A 15,697-nucleotide genomic window follows, 5' to 3' on the forward strand; every position below is an offset into this window, starting at 1 on the left:
AAAACAATAGATCTGTTGGACTTGATCAAAATGAAAAACTTTTCTGTTTCAAAGGACACCAAGAAAAGGCAAGAATATTTGTAAATCATGTATTTAACAAAGGATTTGTATCTAGAATATGTAAAGAATTCTTTAACTCAATATTAAATAGATAAGTGAATTAAAAATGGGCAAAGGATCTGAATAGACATTTCTTTAAGGAAGTGATACAAATGGCCAATAAGCACATGAAAAGATGCTTGAAAGCATTAGTAATCAGGGAAATGCAAATCAAAACCACAGTGAGATACCAATTCACACCCCTTAGGACAGCTAGAAGCAAAAAGTCAGATAAAAACAGGTTTTGGCGAGGATGTGGAGGAATCGTTGGGACCTTCATACACTGCTGATGGGAATGAAAAATGGTGCAGTCACTTTGGAAAACAGTCTGGCAGTTCCTGAAACAGTTAAACATAGAGTTACCATATGACCCAGCAATTCTGCTCACAGGAGAAATAAAAACATATGTCCACACAAAACCTGTATACAAATATTTATAGCAGCATTATTCATAATAGCCCAAAGGTAGAAACAACCTAGATATCCATCAACTGATATATAGATAAACAAAAGGTGGTATATCCAGACGATGGAATATTATTCAGCCATAAAAAGGAATGAAGTACAGATACCTGCTACAACATGGATGGCCCTTGAAAACATCATGCTAAGTGAAAGAAACCAGTCGCAAAAGACTACATGGTATATGATTCCATTTATCTGAAATGTGCAAAATAGGCAAATCTAGAGACAGAATTAGATTAATGGTTGCTTAGGGGTTGAGGAGATAAGGGAGCATTAGCCAAAGGATACAGAATTTCTTTTTTTAAGGTGATAAAAATGTTCTAAAATTGACTGTCATGATGGTCACATATATCTGTGAATATGCTAAAATCTATTAAATTGTAACTTTAAATAGTGAATTGTATAGTATGTGAATTATATCTCAATAGAGCTGTTAAAAAGAAATCCATACCTAAATATAGCTTAGAACAACTGTAAAACTCCAAAGACAAGTATCTTAAAAGCAAGTAGAAAAAAGATACAAATCACTTCAAAAGAATGACATTTGGAGATTTCCTTCCAGCAATGATAGAGGGCAGAAGGCAATGGAATAACCACAGTTCTAAAGAAAATAACTATCCCTCTAGCTACACTGTCTTCCTAGAGTGAGGGCAAGACGGTGAATTACAAGTGTCTCCTTCAGGTTTAGGGGAGGAATGTCATGGGAAGTTTCTGACAAGCAGGGCTATATGGGGCCCATTACCACTCCTTCCTTATGTGCAAAATGTCGTTGACATTATCCTTATTCAGTGTGTCTTAACGTGTACTAAACTAAAACCAAAAAAGAGAGTAGTATTAGGTTCATTCAGACGTGACCCTGCCCTAAAACCAGTCTTCCCCTGTAAGTTCCGGAATTCTCCAGCAGTATAGTTTCCTGCCACAGAAGTTTTCTGGAACCAGCTTCATTGACTGAAGAGGCACGAAGGTTCTTAGTTTCTCCTTCCCCAGTCTTAGTGTGCTCTTCTGTATGGTGGGGTAACACTTTTCCCAGCTGTTGCCAGCTGCGTGGCATGACAGGAGCCTTTCCTGTCTGTGTTTTACATTTAAGTTAGCTGGAATCTGGCCCAGCATGTTAATTGCAGGGTGACAGGCCGGTTTCAGGGGTGATCTGCCTTCCTGCCCTTAGTAGTTACTGTCCCGCGTTCCAGCCTGTGGCTTCTGATTGCAGGGTGTATGGGTTTCCGAGGTCCTGTTGGAGGGGGCTTTTGTAAGATCTGGCTGTGAGGTGAAGCAGCATGGTGTCCAGTTTTTCCTTTGTTCCTCTGCTAGCCATGTACAACGCGTGCAGGGATGTGGAGGCCCCCTCAAGTAACGACAAAGCCCTGGGAATCCTGTGTGGGAAGGAAGCCGAAGCCTGCAATGCCACCAACTGGATCGAGTACATGTTCAATAAGAACAACGGCCAGGCACCCTTCACTATCACACCCATTTTTTCAGGTAGGGATAAAGACTCCCGAGTTTGGTGTATTTGGGATTTTTTTTTTAAAGCCCAGGAACCTTAAACTGCAGTAGGAAGATAAATTCAGGTAACTAGTTCCTGGAGTTTCCCTCCGATGAGAGAGGTAACTGGAGCATTTAATTTCTCCTGCCCCTGGTTAATTTAGGGGCTGCAAGTGGGATCGGAGGAGGAAGAAGACTTGCCTTCACGTATTGCTGCGTAATTGAAAGAATAGCTGGTTTTTTTTTTTTAAATGGCTGAAAACCATTACAAAGACCTTTTCAGGAGCTCTGCAATAGCATTAGACTAGCTCCTCGATGGTGATAAGACACGATTGGAGGTTTACCTTGGAATGTGATGTACTCTGATCTCCGTGACAAACTGCTCAGAGTTGTTAAAATAACTTAAAATTTTACAGGACTAAGCGGCAAAAGATCATTTCATCATATAGAAACCTCTAGTCCTTTCTGTTCTTCTGGTTGTGTTATATTATTTTGGAGTGCTTATCATTGGGTTTAAATACCATTTAATACATACCTGGTAGTGTTTTTTTAATTGAGATACTCCCTCATCACAATCCTCCCTGCAGACTTTCCAGCCCATGGGATGGAGCCCATGAACAATGCCACCAAGGGCTGTAACGAGTCTGTGGACGAGGTCACGGGGCCGTGCAGTTGCCAGGATTGCTCAGTGGTTTGTGGCCCCAAGCCCCAGCCCCCGCCTGCTCCTGCTCCCTGGAGAATCTTGGGCCTGGACGCCATGTATGTCATCATGTGGACCACCTACATGGCCTTTTTGCTCATGTTCTTTGGAGCATTTTTTGCCGTGTGGTGCTACAGGTAAGCAGTTTTGTTTATCCTCTGGGGCGAGAAGAGCAAAATTACCGCACAGCACTTTCAGCTTCCACTTGTAGTCCTTGGTGAATGAGAACAGAAAGCCAATATCTGCATGCTTATGTCCTGCAACTAGTAAACGGTCAAAGGCCTATGTAGACATTTAAACACTTGAAATGGGTTTCATTGATTTATTCAAAATGATGTGATTTAAAGCACTGTGCATTAACCACCCGTTCTTTAACAGAAGGTCTTATAAGCTGAATCTGGTTCAAATCTATTTAAACGCAAGACTATAGTCCTTTTAGATATTTGCATCTTGAAAAAAACAGTTTTTTTAACTTTTTATTTTGAAATAATTGTAGATTTACCAAAAAGGTACAAAGTTTTTATATATATTTATATATATCCTTTACCCAACTTCCCTTAATGTTACAGCTTACATCACCCATTGTATATAATGATCAAAACCATGAAAATAACATTTGTATAATACTTTTAGCTAAACCGTGGACTTTATTCACATTTAATGCTCCTTTTCTGTTTCAGAACTCCATATCACATTCACATTTTGTATTTTATTGGTCTCCTCCAGTCTGGGGTAGTTCCTCAGTCTCACCTTGTCTTTTATGGCCTTGACACTTTTGATGAGTACTGGTCAGTTATTTTGTAAAATGCCCCTGGATTTGGCTTTATCTGATATTTTCTTATGATTAGAATGAGGTTATGTGTTTTTGACAAGAATATCACAGAACTGATGTTTCTTTCTCTTATATCAGTATATCACATCAAGGGGCACGTGATCTCACTGTGTCTTTACTGGTGATGTTAACCTTGGTCACTTGGTTGAAATGGTGTCTTCTGGCTTTCTCCGTTGTAAAGTTACTATTTCTCCCTTTGGAGTTGATAAATATCTTAGAGGAGACACGTTGGGACTACGCTAATAGCTTGTTTCTCCTCAAAGTGTCACTCTCTGATTCTAGCATCCATCAGTGGATCTTATCTGCAGCAGTTACTACTGTGGTGTTTGATGGTGATTTTGGATTTCCCTCTTTCCTTCTATTTTTACTGATTGGACTTACTCTATACAGAGGGTTATCCCTGCTTCCCTACTTATTATTTATTCAATTATATTTACATAATGGACTTTTTTTTTTTTTAATTCTGTGGGCTCTATCCAATAGTGTCATTTATTTTGTTTCTCAGATTTTCCAGTTTTGACCATTGGGACCACCTTCTTGTATTTTTTCTTTTTAACATAGCCTCACCTTTCTCAAGCACATTCTTATTTTTTGGAATCACAAGATATTCTAAGCTCATTTGGTATTTTTATTGCTCCAGCCCTGGAGTAGACCTCTTCTGCAAGGAGACTTGATTCCTTTTATTGGAAAATGGTATTTAGAAGCCAAGAGCTAGGGGCCAGCCCAGTGGCCGAGTGGTTAAGTTCATGCGCTCCACTTCGGTGGCCCAGGGTTTTGCCGGTTCAGATCCTGGGTGCTGACGTGGCACTGCTCATCAGGCCATGCTGAGGCGGCGTCCCACACAGCACAACCAGAAGGACTTACAACTAGAATATACAACTATGTACTGGGAGGCTTTGGGAAGAAGAAGAAAAAAAGATTGGCAACAGATGTTAGCTCAGGTGCCAATCTTAAAAAAAAAAAGAAACCAAGATCTAAGCATTAGATATGCTCATTGCTACTCCAATATAGTGTTTACTGTGTTTTTAAAGGACCTAAATGTTTTAAATATAAATGAGGGCTCCAAGGTGAAATTATCCTTTAATTAATTTGTTTTTTTATTTTTTGTTTGTTTGTTTTGGAGGAAGATTAGCCCTCAGCTAACTACTGCCAGTCCTCCTCTTTTTGCTGAGGAAGCCTGGCTCTGAGCTAACATCCGTGCCCATCTTCCTCTAGTTTATACGTGGGATGCCTACCACAGCATGGCTGCCAAGCAGTGCCATGTCCGCACCCGGGATCCGAACCAGCGAACCCCGGGCCGCCGAGAAGCGGAACGTGTGAACTTAACCGCTGCGCCACCGGGCCGGCCCCTAATTAATTTGTTTTTTTAATCCCTTCTTAAATTTTCTCCTGAGACTGGTGAGCAGAAGGACCCAGAGCAAGGAAACTTAGGGGAAAGGAGGCAGCAGTTAGGGAGGAAGAAAACAGGGTGAGGAAGGAAGCTTGTAAGGGGATGATGGGAATGTCAGAGCAGCCTCATTACGTTGAAGGCCACAGTACTACTTATATGCTTTTATTTTTCAGAAAACGATATTTCGTCTCCGAGTACACTCCCATTGATAGCAATATCGCTTTCTCTGTGAATGCCAGTGACAAAGGTAGGCACGTTTGTGCTTAATTAAAGGGTTAGGATTATGTAGGCATGAGAGTCCCCCACAAACGTTTATGCGCCTGTTCTGGGAGAGGCAGTCTGCTGGTGCCCAGGACACGGGTGCGATCAAGACAGACAGGGTCCTTGCCTTTGGGGGGTGGCAGATCAGGACCAAGCAGTTAATAAGAGCAAGGACTAACCCCGGCTAAGCGCTGCGGGGGCGCGCAGGCCACGGCCGGGAGCAGGAGAGCTTGCGGGGAGCTGCTCTGGAGAGAGTGCTCAGAGACTGCCTTTCAGAGGCCTGTGTGTGAGCGCCCGTCCTCTGCGGGGTGGGCACGCGGTCGTGGGCAGGCGAGAAGGGTGGCTTCCAGAGCAGACAGGTAGCTGAGGGCGGGCGAGGGTGAGGGGCTCGCGCTCGGCCGGGGTGGGCGCTGTTCCCGCCACGTGCAGCCGCCGCGCTGGTGCTGCCCTGCTCCACTGCGGCGCGGCCTGGCTCCTAACTGCGCCGCCTTCCTCCCCGCTCTTCCAGGGGAGGCGGCCTGCTGCGACCCGCTCGGGGCGGCGTTCGAGGGCTGCTTGAGGCGGCTCTTCGCGCGCTGGGGCTCTTTCTGCGTCCGAAACCCCGGCTGCGTCGTCGTCTTCTCCCTGGCCTTCATCGCCGCGTGTTCCTCAGGCCTGGTGTTCGTCCGGGTCACCACCAACCCAGTGGACCTCTGGTCCGCCCCCAGCAGCCAGGCGCGCCTGGAGAAAGAGTACTTCGACGCGCACTTCGGGCCCTTCTTCCGCACGGAGCAGCTCATCATCCGGGCCCCACACGGCCACGTGCACACGTACGAGCCGTACCCCTCGGGAGCCGACGTGCCCTTCGGCCCTCCGCTCGCCTTGGAGGTTCTGCACCAGGTAGTATGCTCTGTGCAGAAGTCAGTGCCGGGGGGTGGGGCGTGTGGCTTTTACACACTGACCTGTTCTACTTGGTGAGGGTTTGGGCTTGGAATGTAGTGGTGTGTCTTGAAAATCTTAACTGTAAAAAGTGAGTGATGGGTGTTGAACCTAATGAAAAATTTACTGTAGACCGCTTTTGTATTTGCTTCGTATAGTAGGTCTTGCTTCTTCCTTGAAATTGAGATGAGTGGTTCTTTGTTGAAGCAGAATGTATTCATAATTCCCCCTTAGGAACTTGGGAAGTTTTTCCCTTGGTAACTCAAAAGTAGTGTGCTAGGACGCAAAGGAATGGATCCACTTATGCTGTCCTGGGCCCTTGGCGGGAGCTGCTGGATCGTTGCTGATCCTGCCCGCAGAAGTGCATTTATCGTTCCCTGAATGTGGGCCCCCGGCCTGCATTTGCTGAGCGGTGCCTTTGGAACAAGATCCATCCCATTCTCTTACACAGGCCTTTAGACCTTTGCATTCTCCCTTGTCATGCTTGCCCTGGAGAACTGTGTCTGTGAATAAACTTCATCCCACTTACTTTTTAATAAACGATTGCACAGTCACGTGGCTTTTCCTTTAAACGTTGCTTTTGCTTACAGAAAGTCTCATATCTTGAAAAACATCAAAATGGTTCCAAGACTTTAATAGAATCTTTTCTCTACTCATGCCTGTCTGTTGCTTTTTCCCAATTTGTTGCAAAAGGTACACAACGTAGTCATTTACTTCCAGGAGCATATTCTCTATTAGAAGATACAGGAATATACATAAATAATTGTAGTATGGAGCAAGGCAGTGGGTTAATTATGGGTGAGGGGGAGTGTCAGGAAGACCAGGCAAATTGTTCCAGTCTCCCCTCTGTGGCCCCCTTGGTCACTGCTGGAGACAAGTGGGAGGAAAGATGTTCGAGTGCCCTGCACTGAGCTCTGTCCTGGTAATGGTGTCATCTCCCTGTCTCTCTGGATGCCTCTAAGCAAGGTCTGCATCCCAGTAGGCTGTTCTCTAAGAGTGGCTTCTGGGCCATCAGATACTCCACCATAGTGTGCCTGGTCCTCTACCCTGTCTCGGGAAGGATTGTCCCCAAATACTCTTTATTTTCTGACCCTCAGGGCAATAATGGTTAATCAAAATCTGAGAGGAATCTGGTGTGTTTCTGGGTTTGTTTATTTTTCAAATCTTTCAGGTTCTTGACTTACAAACAGCCATCGAAAACATTACTGCATCTTATAACAACGAGACTGTGACACTTCAAGACATCTGCTTGGCCCCTCTCTCACCATATAACAAGAACTGCACCATTATGAGTGTGTTAAATTACTTCCAGAACAGCCATTCCATGCTGGACCACAAAGTGGAGGACGACTTCTTTGTGGAAGCGGATTACCACACGCACTTTCTGTACTGTGTCCGGTACGTGGCAGGAGACAGTCATTCGGTCATCCCACCCATGTCTGCACAGTTGCTGTCGCTGCTCACTGTTGTAGGTACCAGACCCCCAGCAGTGAGCAAACAACAGGACTTTGGCCTGCAAAGCTTACGTCGCGATGGAGGGAGACAGCCCTGAACAAATAGATGCGTGCCTGAATGGCAGGCAGAGCTGAGTGCCGTGGAGACAAGGAAGTGGGCAAGGAGATGAGTGCAGTGGGGTGCGCTGCATCAGCCGGGTGGAGACCTGCTCAGGGGAAGGGAGGGAGGGAGCCGAGGCATATCGGAGCAAAGAGTAGACAAGCAGCAAGTCCAGAGGCCCTGGGATGGGAGCCTTCATGGTGTGTAATCGAGGAACAGCTGGTACCAGTCAGCCTTGAACCCATGCCTGGATTGAGAACACACAGTTATTATCTACCACACCACCCCAAGTTTTTTTGAGCTGATTTCCTAGTAAAAATAGAAGCCTATAGTGCTTTTTCATGTCTTTCAAATATAAATTTATAGCATGATGCTGAATTGTTTTTAAAACATGCAGCATCCCCTGGAGGGGCGGGGGCAGGATTGCTGTGCCCTTTAGATTGGAGGGCACTGCAGCCCCTTCCTGTGGGAGATGTGTCTAGCTGAGCAGGGTGCGTTTATGACTTGAATGAGTCACAGAGAAGCTGTGCTGGTGATCTGAGGTGACCTTGAGGCTTTCCCCGTAGCAGGAAGAGCAGCCTACACTGGACAGGCCTCCTGCTGTTCCTAAACACCTGGAGACAGTGCTTCAGCCAGTCAGACAACCACCATGGCTGTTTCTTTATCACAGGAACAGAGAAATTATTTCTTGTCAGCTCTGAGTGTGCTGCTCAACTAACCACGTTTCAAGAGCTGAGCTCTCTGACTAATGGTCCAGTTTGGTGACCTTAAGTTCTATTTTTGTTACTGCAATGTGACTCTTCAGGTGCTTGGACTGTGTTTACTCTAGTTCGAGGAAGTCCCCTCTAGAAACTGAACTGTGCCCGTAAAACAATAAGTGTGTGACCATAAACCCTAAACCAGTGTTCTCCACAGGGTGGGTGGGACGGGAGCCACTGGACAATTTGAAAAGAAAATGTAACGTTATTTAATTTATCTATTTAAAGAAAAAAGCTATTTACTTTTTGTTGTTTTCCAAAATAAAATTCAACGGAATTCGGGCGGTGGGGGAGGAGCATGAGGCTTGGGTTCTGACGGGGGGGAGAGTGGTCCAGCAGGGGCGGAGACGCTGCTGTAGGCAGCTCCACTCCTGCTTGGCAGGGGTCTGTGTCGGTGTGTGGTTACACTTGTGTATCTCCAGCTCTCACCTCCCCCCTCACCCTCCCACTTTTCCTGGGCTTTCTCCCCCGGAGGTCCTGCAGGAACGGTGGACCCGGCCCGTCCATTACCAAGTGTGGACCTGCTTTTTTCCCCATAGCCCCTGTCTCGTGTAGTGGCATCCACATTTCCCAGTTACTCAAACTTGAGGCTGTCTCCCTGAATTCTTCTTCTTCCTCACCCTCCCCATGTAATTCATTGTGGATTATAACCTCTGGATGAGCTCTCCAATCCGTGATGTGGTGGCAGAGACCCATGTGTGTGGGATGGCGGGACTTGGTTTCTGGCTGCAGCCGTGCAGCCTGTTTGACGGGAGCAGGTGGCCTCCGGGGCCTGATCCCATCAGCCACTGGCTCTGAGGGGCAGTGGTTTGGTTTGTTGCAAGAACCTCCATAAGTGCGCAGCAGAATGCTGGCTTAGGATCTGTCATAAAACGCTGGTTGTGTGTCTTCACTGCACTGCTGGTGGTCCCTTGCATGGGCCATTGCACGTACCTCCTGGCTGGTCTCCCTGCTTCCCTTTCTTTCCCACCTGCAGACCTCCTTCCTCTTGGCCTGCTGAGTCACCTTGTAAAACAGCTCATGACCCCTGTCCCCCCAATCTCTAATTGTTCCCCAGTGCCAACAGGATAAAGGTCCAAACTACTCAGGGCAGTACCGAATCCTTTTGTTCGTTGTCCGTCGCCCTCTCCCGCCCCGTGCCCTCCCTCGGAAGTCCCCGCTGTATGGGTACCGCATGCTCTAGACACAGGACTTCTTCTTGTTCCTCAAACCACCGTCCTCTTGCTTTCCTCTCTCGAGTGCCTGTTCTCGCCCTTTCTTCTTCCCCCACACTTGTAGTTGCATGGAACACCCTCATTGCCCCCCTCCCTGGGGAATTCTCCCCCGGGCCAGAGATCTGGTTCTGTACAGGTCTTTTTGGTGACAGTTTTCCCCATGTATTAGTTGCTCCGTCCTCTGTGCGCTATGCACATGTGATACTCAGTGTTGTGAGCTCCCAAAGGCAAGTGCTGAACTGTGTTATTCACTTAAGGAACCTCAGGGTCCACATTGTGCTGAGAATATAATCAGCCTCACGAACTGTTGATTGTAAACGTTTAGGTCTCTGTGTGTCTTAGGTTTGTTCTAACTGGAGGTGTTTTCTACACTTCTTGGCAGGGCTCCTGCCTCCCTCAATGATACGACTTTGCTCCACGATCCTTGTCTGGGCACGTTCGGTGGACCCGTGTTCCCGTGGCTCGTGTTAGGGGGCTATGATGGTAAGTAAGAGAAGCTTTCACTTTTCCTGCTAGATTAAGTAGTTTGGGTTCTGTCATTAGCAGTCAAGTGGTAATTATGCAGATTTCATAAATTGAACAGTCTTATTGATTCCCTTTTTCTTCAATCTCAAACATAATAATTTTCCTTTGGCTTTGGGTTTGGGTTGTGTTCTGAACTTAAAAGGAGTGGATGGTGTTAGCCTTTTTTGTGTCACACTTTGGGGAGCTGTCGAAAGCCAAGGGCGTTTCCCCAGAATAATGCAATTGTGCACATCCACATCATATGTTGTTCAGCTCCAAGGAGTTCATGGAGCCCTTGAAGCTTGTCTCTAGAGCCCCCAGGGAGTCCATGGAGCCCAGGCTGAGACCCCTGTAATGAGGAAGAGAGACTATGTGAGATAGGCGAAAAGAGAAATAAAGTTGATGGATTTTTTTCCTAAACCAGTTGGTTAAGAATTCAGACACTTTTCTAGTGGAGGAGCTGTCGGTTTGCTCTTTGCTGGCTCCTGTAGCACCGTGGAACAGACTGTGCCACCTACGCTGGGGTAGTGATTCATGTGACAAGTTTGGCGTCTGAAGCCTACTTATAGACAGCTCAACCGGTTTTTACTCCAGCTCAGTGAAGAGGTCAAAGAGATATTCTCCTCACCCAGTGGGAGGGGAGAAGTTTGATCTGTGCTTAAATCTTATTCTACCTCCTATAATAAAACGTCGTTTCTGATTGGTGGGGAAAAGACTGTCGCCAACTGGCTAGTCACAGCCATCAAAGTTAAACTTGATGACCTTATTCCTTCCACCAAAATAAGTTCCACATGGATCAAAGATTTGAAACATGAGAACTAAAACTATTAAAGAACTGGAAGAAAATACAGGAGGAATTTTTAAAAATAATTTTAAAATGGACAAGGCATTTCTAAGCAAGACACAAAACTCAGGAGCCACAAAAGGAAGTACTGATGAATTTGACTACTTAAGAATTTTAAACTCCTGTGTGGAGAGCAAACATCATAAAGTTTAAAAAAAAAAATCCAACAAACTGGACAAAGTAGATTACATAGCAGACAGCATTTCCTTAAGGATAAAGAGCTCTTGTGGAAAAAAGAAAAGGTCAGCAACCCAAAAGAAAAGTGGGCAAAGCTGTATGAAAGTTAACAAAAGAACTACAAATGGCTCTTAGTTATGTGGGGAAATGCCCTGCCTCTCCCTGATTAGTGAAACGCATCGCGCTTCAGTCTTTCTGCCTAACAGGTGGGCAGAGACCCAGGAGTCGGACAGGCCCTGTTGGTGACAGCACGGGAAACAGCCTTGCTGGGAGAAGTGTCGACTGGTTACCAGAATTGAGCTCCAGGGAGGCAGGGGTGTTTCTCTCTGTCCCCTGATGTGTTCACAGTTCCTAAATAATGCCTGGCGCCAAGTAGGTCTCCGTAAATACTTTGCTGAGTAAAGGAATGAAAAATAGGACAGCCTCCTTGGAGGGCAGTTTGGGAGAATCTGTCAAAATTAAAAAGGCACATGCTTTTTGATTCAGTGGTTGTACTTGTAAGAACTGAGTCTACAAAGATGCATTTACACATTAAAAATCTAAAAAAATTGCAAAAATATCCATCAATTGGAGATGCGTTAAATTATGCAAGAAAATATAATACAGCAGAGAAAAAAATAAGGAAGCTCTTTCTGTACAAAAGCAGAGCAGTCTCAAGATACAAATTGTGCATAAAACAATTATATGCATAAAATGTACAGAATAATACTTTACTATTTGCGTAAATAAGAAGGAAAGGGTAAGAACATGATGTGTTGGCTGGTTCATGTGCGGAGCCTCTCTAGAAAGACTCACAGGTGGTCACGGCGTGGGGAGGGGAGCCCAGAGGGTGGAACGGGACTGAGGATGACAGAGGCTTCGCTCAACACCTTTCTGCTCTGAAATTTTTTTTTTTTTTTTTTTTAAAGATTTTATTTGTTTCCTTTTTCTCCCCAAAGCCCCCCGGTACATAGTTGTATATTCTTAGTTGTGGGTCCTTCTAGTTGTGGTATGTGGGACGCCGCCTCAGCGTGGCTCAATGAGTGGTGCCATGTCCGCGCCCAGGATTCGAACTGATGAAACACTGGGCCGCCTGCGGTGGAGCGCGCGAACTTAACCACTCTGCCATGGGGCCGGCCCCTGCTCTGAAATTTTTACCATGCATGTGCTGTGTTGTTAAAAAGAAAAGCTACTGTTCCTGAATGATAGCTGTGCCTACCTCAGATAGAGAATCAGTTTTATTCATTAACTGAACTGCATAGACACTATTTCCATGAACCCCTTTTTTGTTCTTCGAGCACAGGGATGTAAGTTGAGATCCCCAGTGAGAAATCAGTCACCTAGCCATCAGCGATTGCCTCCTGCTATTGAACTAATTTTCTGCATGCTTGTACTCCTTTTAACATCACGTTTTTCCTTTTTAGATCAAAACTACAATAACGCCACAGCCCTTGTGATTACCTTTCCTGTCAATAATTACTATAACGATACGGAGAAGCTCCAGAGGGCTCTGGCCTGGGAAAGAGAGTGAGTTCCTCACGGGGTCTAAACATTCTGTCCTTGTGTTGTGGGAACCTGGACGCTAACAGAAAGCACTTAAACTTCATTCAGCTAAACTAACCAGCATCAGATCTAAGTTCATCATGTTTTTCACTTGGTGCTAGTGATGCTAAGAAAAAAAATCTGTAAATGAATTTACCTATAAACATTGTTTGAACAGCTATCCCTGCACAAGAATGCAAAAGTGTTTACGCAGAAGTGTTCCTTGCGTCATTTTCTAACAGCAGAAACTGGGGGCGACCTGAATGTACTTTAGTAAAAGGCAGGGACAGTAGAAAAGTATGCAGTCATTAGAAGTAGGCCAGTAACCCCCCAATGTGTGCTTCCTTAGCTATCCGTCTCTGTGGGAGGCCTAATGCCCACACTGTGGGCCTGGGTTTGTCAACTTCTGCGACTTCGAAGACAAGTGGCTAGGTGCATACGGGTTTGTGATTGTTATGTATTCCTGATGGGTTATTCCTTTTATCATTAAATTAAATCTCTCTTTACCTTATTAAAAAAATAGGCCAATAAGTGGTTCAAGATGTATTAAATAAAAACTATAATCAGTGTGTTTAGGTAAATATATGCTATCGATGCTGTCCATGCCCAGAAAAAATAGCAAGCAAATAACCTGGGAAATTGTTAATTGTTAGTAATCTCTAGAGAATGAAGAGAGAGGACTGAGGGGACTTTGACTCCACTTTATACCCTTCAGTCCTTTTTTTTCAACAGCTTCGTTGGGGTATAATTCATACATGATACATTTCACCCATTTAAAGTGTACAATTCAGTAGCTTTTAGTATATTCACAGATATGTGCAACCATCACGACAGCCAATTTTAGGGCATTTTCTTTACCTCCAAAAGAAACCCCATATCTTTTAGCTGTTACCCCTTCTCCTTTCATCCTCCCACCTCCCAGCCCTGCACAACCACTGATCTACTTTCTGTCTCCATGTGTTTTCCTCGTCTGGATTTTTATATGAATGGAGTCATATATGTGGACTTCTGTGTCTGGCTTCTGTCCCTCAGCATAACGTTTCTCAAGGTTCCTCGAAGTTGTAGTGTGTAGCAGTCGTTCATTTCCTTTTATGGCTGAATAATGCTCTGACCTTTGGCTAGACCACATTTTGTTTGTCTGTTCATCACTTGGTGCACATTTGAGTTGTTTCCACCTTTTCGCTGTGATGAATCATGCTGCTGTAGACATTCGTGTACAGGTTTTTGTGTGAACGTTTCCTTTTCTCTTGGGTAGAGTCCTAGGAGTAGAATTGCCGAATCATCTGGTAACCCCTTAACTGTTCTTGTGACTGGTAACTGCCAGCCTGTTTTCTAAAGTGACTGCACTGTTTTACATTCCCACCAGCAGTGAACGAAGCTTCCGATTTCTCTAGATCCTCTCCAACACTTGTTATTATCTGACTTTTTGATTCTCGCTGTCCTACTTGGTGTGAAGTGGTGTCTCATTGCAGTTTTGATTGGCATTTCCCTGATGACTAATGATCTCAAGCATCTTTTCATGTGCTTATTGGCCATTTGTATCACTTCCTTGGAGAAATGTCTGTTCTTATCCTTTGCCCATTTTTAACTGGCTTATTTGTATTTTTATTATTATAAGAATTCTTATCTTTTCTACAAGTCTCTTAGATACATGATTTCCAAGTATTTGCCCCCATTTTTTGGTTTGTTTTTTGCTGTCTTGATGGTGTTCACTGAAGCACAGAGGTGTTTAATTTTGGTGACGTGCAGTTTATCTGTTTTTTCTTTGGTTGCTCTACTTCTGGTGTCCTATCTCAGCAACCGTTGCCTAATCCGGGGACATGGAGATTGATGCCGGCGTGTCCTTCTGAGGGCTTTATAGTTGTAGCTCTCACATTTAGGTCTTTGATCCGTTGGAATTCCTTCTTTTGCATATGGCTGTCCAGTTGTCCCAGACCATTTATTGAAAAGTTTATTCTTTCCCCCGTTGGATAGTCTTGCCGCTCTTGTTGAAAATCAGCTGACCACAGATATGTGGTTTGTTTCTGGACATCTAGTTCTATTCCTTTGATCTGTGTGTCCATCCTTGTGCCAGTACCACACTGTCTTGATTAGTGTTATTTTGTAGAAGGTTTGAAATCAGAAGTGTGAGTCCTCCCACTTTGTTCTTCTTAGAAAAGGTTTTGGCTATTCTGGGCCCCCTGCCATTCCATGTGAGTTTTGGAATCAGCTTATCTTTCTACGAAGAAGTTGGCTGGGATTCTGATAGGGATTGCATTGACTTTGTAGATGAACTTTTAAAAGCTTGTTGCATGAGCGTATATCTTTATTATAACATACTTCATTTAGAAATCTTTTTTAGAAGAAAAGAAATGAGAACAGGAACCACCTTTTAAACTTGTTCTAAACCTATCTTAAATGGTAGAAAATTCCATGTGTCTGGCACTTTCTAGTCTGGGGTGTCTCACCTTCTGGTCTCCAGTGGAGAAGATCCTAATTCAGGATAAAGGTTAAGTAATTGTGGCTTTTGTGTCATGAAAGTTGGGAGGAAGTTTCTCACTTAGCTTCCACTAAGTTTTAACTGAAAATATAAAATTTGCTTACTTTTTAGGTTTATTAATTTTGTGAAGAACTATAAGAATCCAAATCTGACCATTTCTTTCTCTGCTGAACGAAGTATTGAGGATGAACTAAATCGTGAAAGTAACAGTGATATGTTCACTGTTGTGATCAGCTATGCTGTCATGTTTCTGTATATTTCCATAGCCTTGGGGCACATCAAAAGCTGTAGCAGGCTTCTAGTAAGTGGGGCGTGTGTGTGTGTTTCTTGTGTGTCTTTGTGTTAGAAATGGCAATGCACAACATTATGTCATATTTTTGCCTCTATTTAATCGTAATTCATTGTGTTCAAAACTGCCTTAAATTCCCACGTTTTAATTGTATGTAACTTTTTCTATTTCCTGCATCCATTTTCTTCAGTTCAATTTTTTTGGTTTATCTTA

General features: G+C 44.4%; 1 protein-coding gene across 4 annotated transcripts in view; it reads left to right on the forward strand.

Moving 5' to 3' along the window:
- The window catches only part of NPC1 (NPC intracellular cholesterol transporter 1), a 48,892-nt gene that overhangs the window by 20,871 nt on the left and 12,324 nt on the right, over positions 1-15,697 (forward strand). For all 4 annotated transcript variants that reach the window (XM_008536146.2, XM_070629665.1, XM_070629666.1 and 1 more), the window contains exons 5-12: positions 1,873-2,040; positions 2,631-2,880; positions 5,139-5,212; positions 5,735-6,105; positions 7,316-7,542; positions 10,053-10,153; positions 12,599-12,701; positions 15,307-15,496. In XM_008536146.2, the coding sequence (XP_008534368.2) occupies positions 1,873-2,040; positions 2,631-2,880; positions 5,139-5,212; positions 5,735-6,105; positions 7,316-7,542; positions 10,053-10,153; positions 12,599-12,701; positions 15,307-15,496 (1,484 nt within the window). The remainder of the gene's footprint in view (positions 1-1,872; positions 2,041-2,630; positions 2,881-5,138; positions 5,213-5,734; positions 6,106-7,315; positions 7,543-10,052; positions 10,154-12,598; positions 12,702-15,306; positions 15,497-15,697) is intronic.

The sequence above is a fragment of the Equus przewalskii genome, chromosome 7 (genome assembly GCF_037783145.1).
Source record: "Equus przewalskii isolate Varuska chromosome 7, EquPr2, whole genome shotgun sequence".
NCBI classification, from domain to species: domain Eukaryota; kingdom Metazoa; phylum Chordata; class Mammalia; order Perissodactyla; family Equidae; genus Equus; species Equus przewalskii.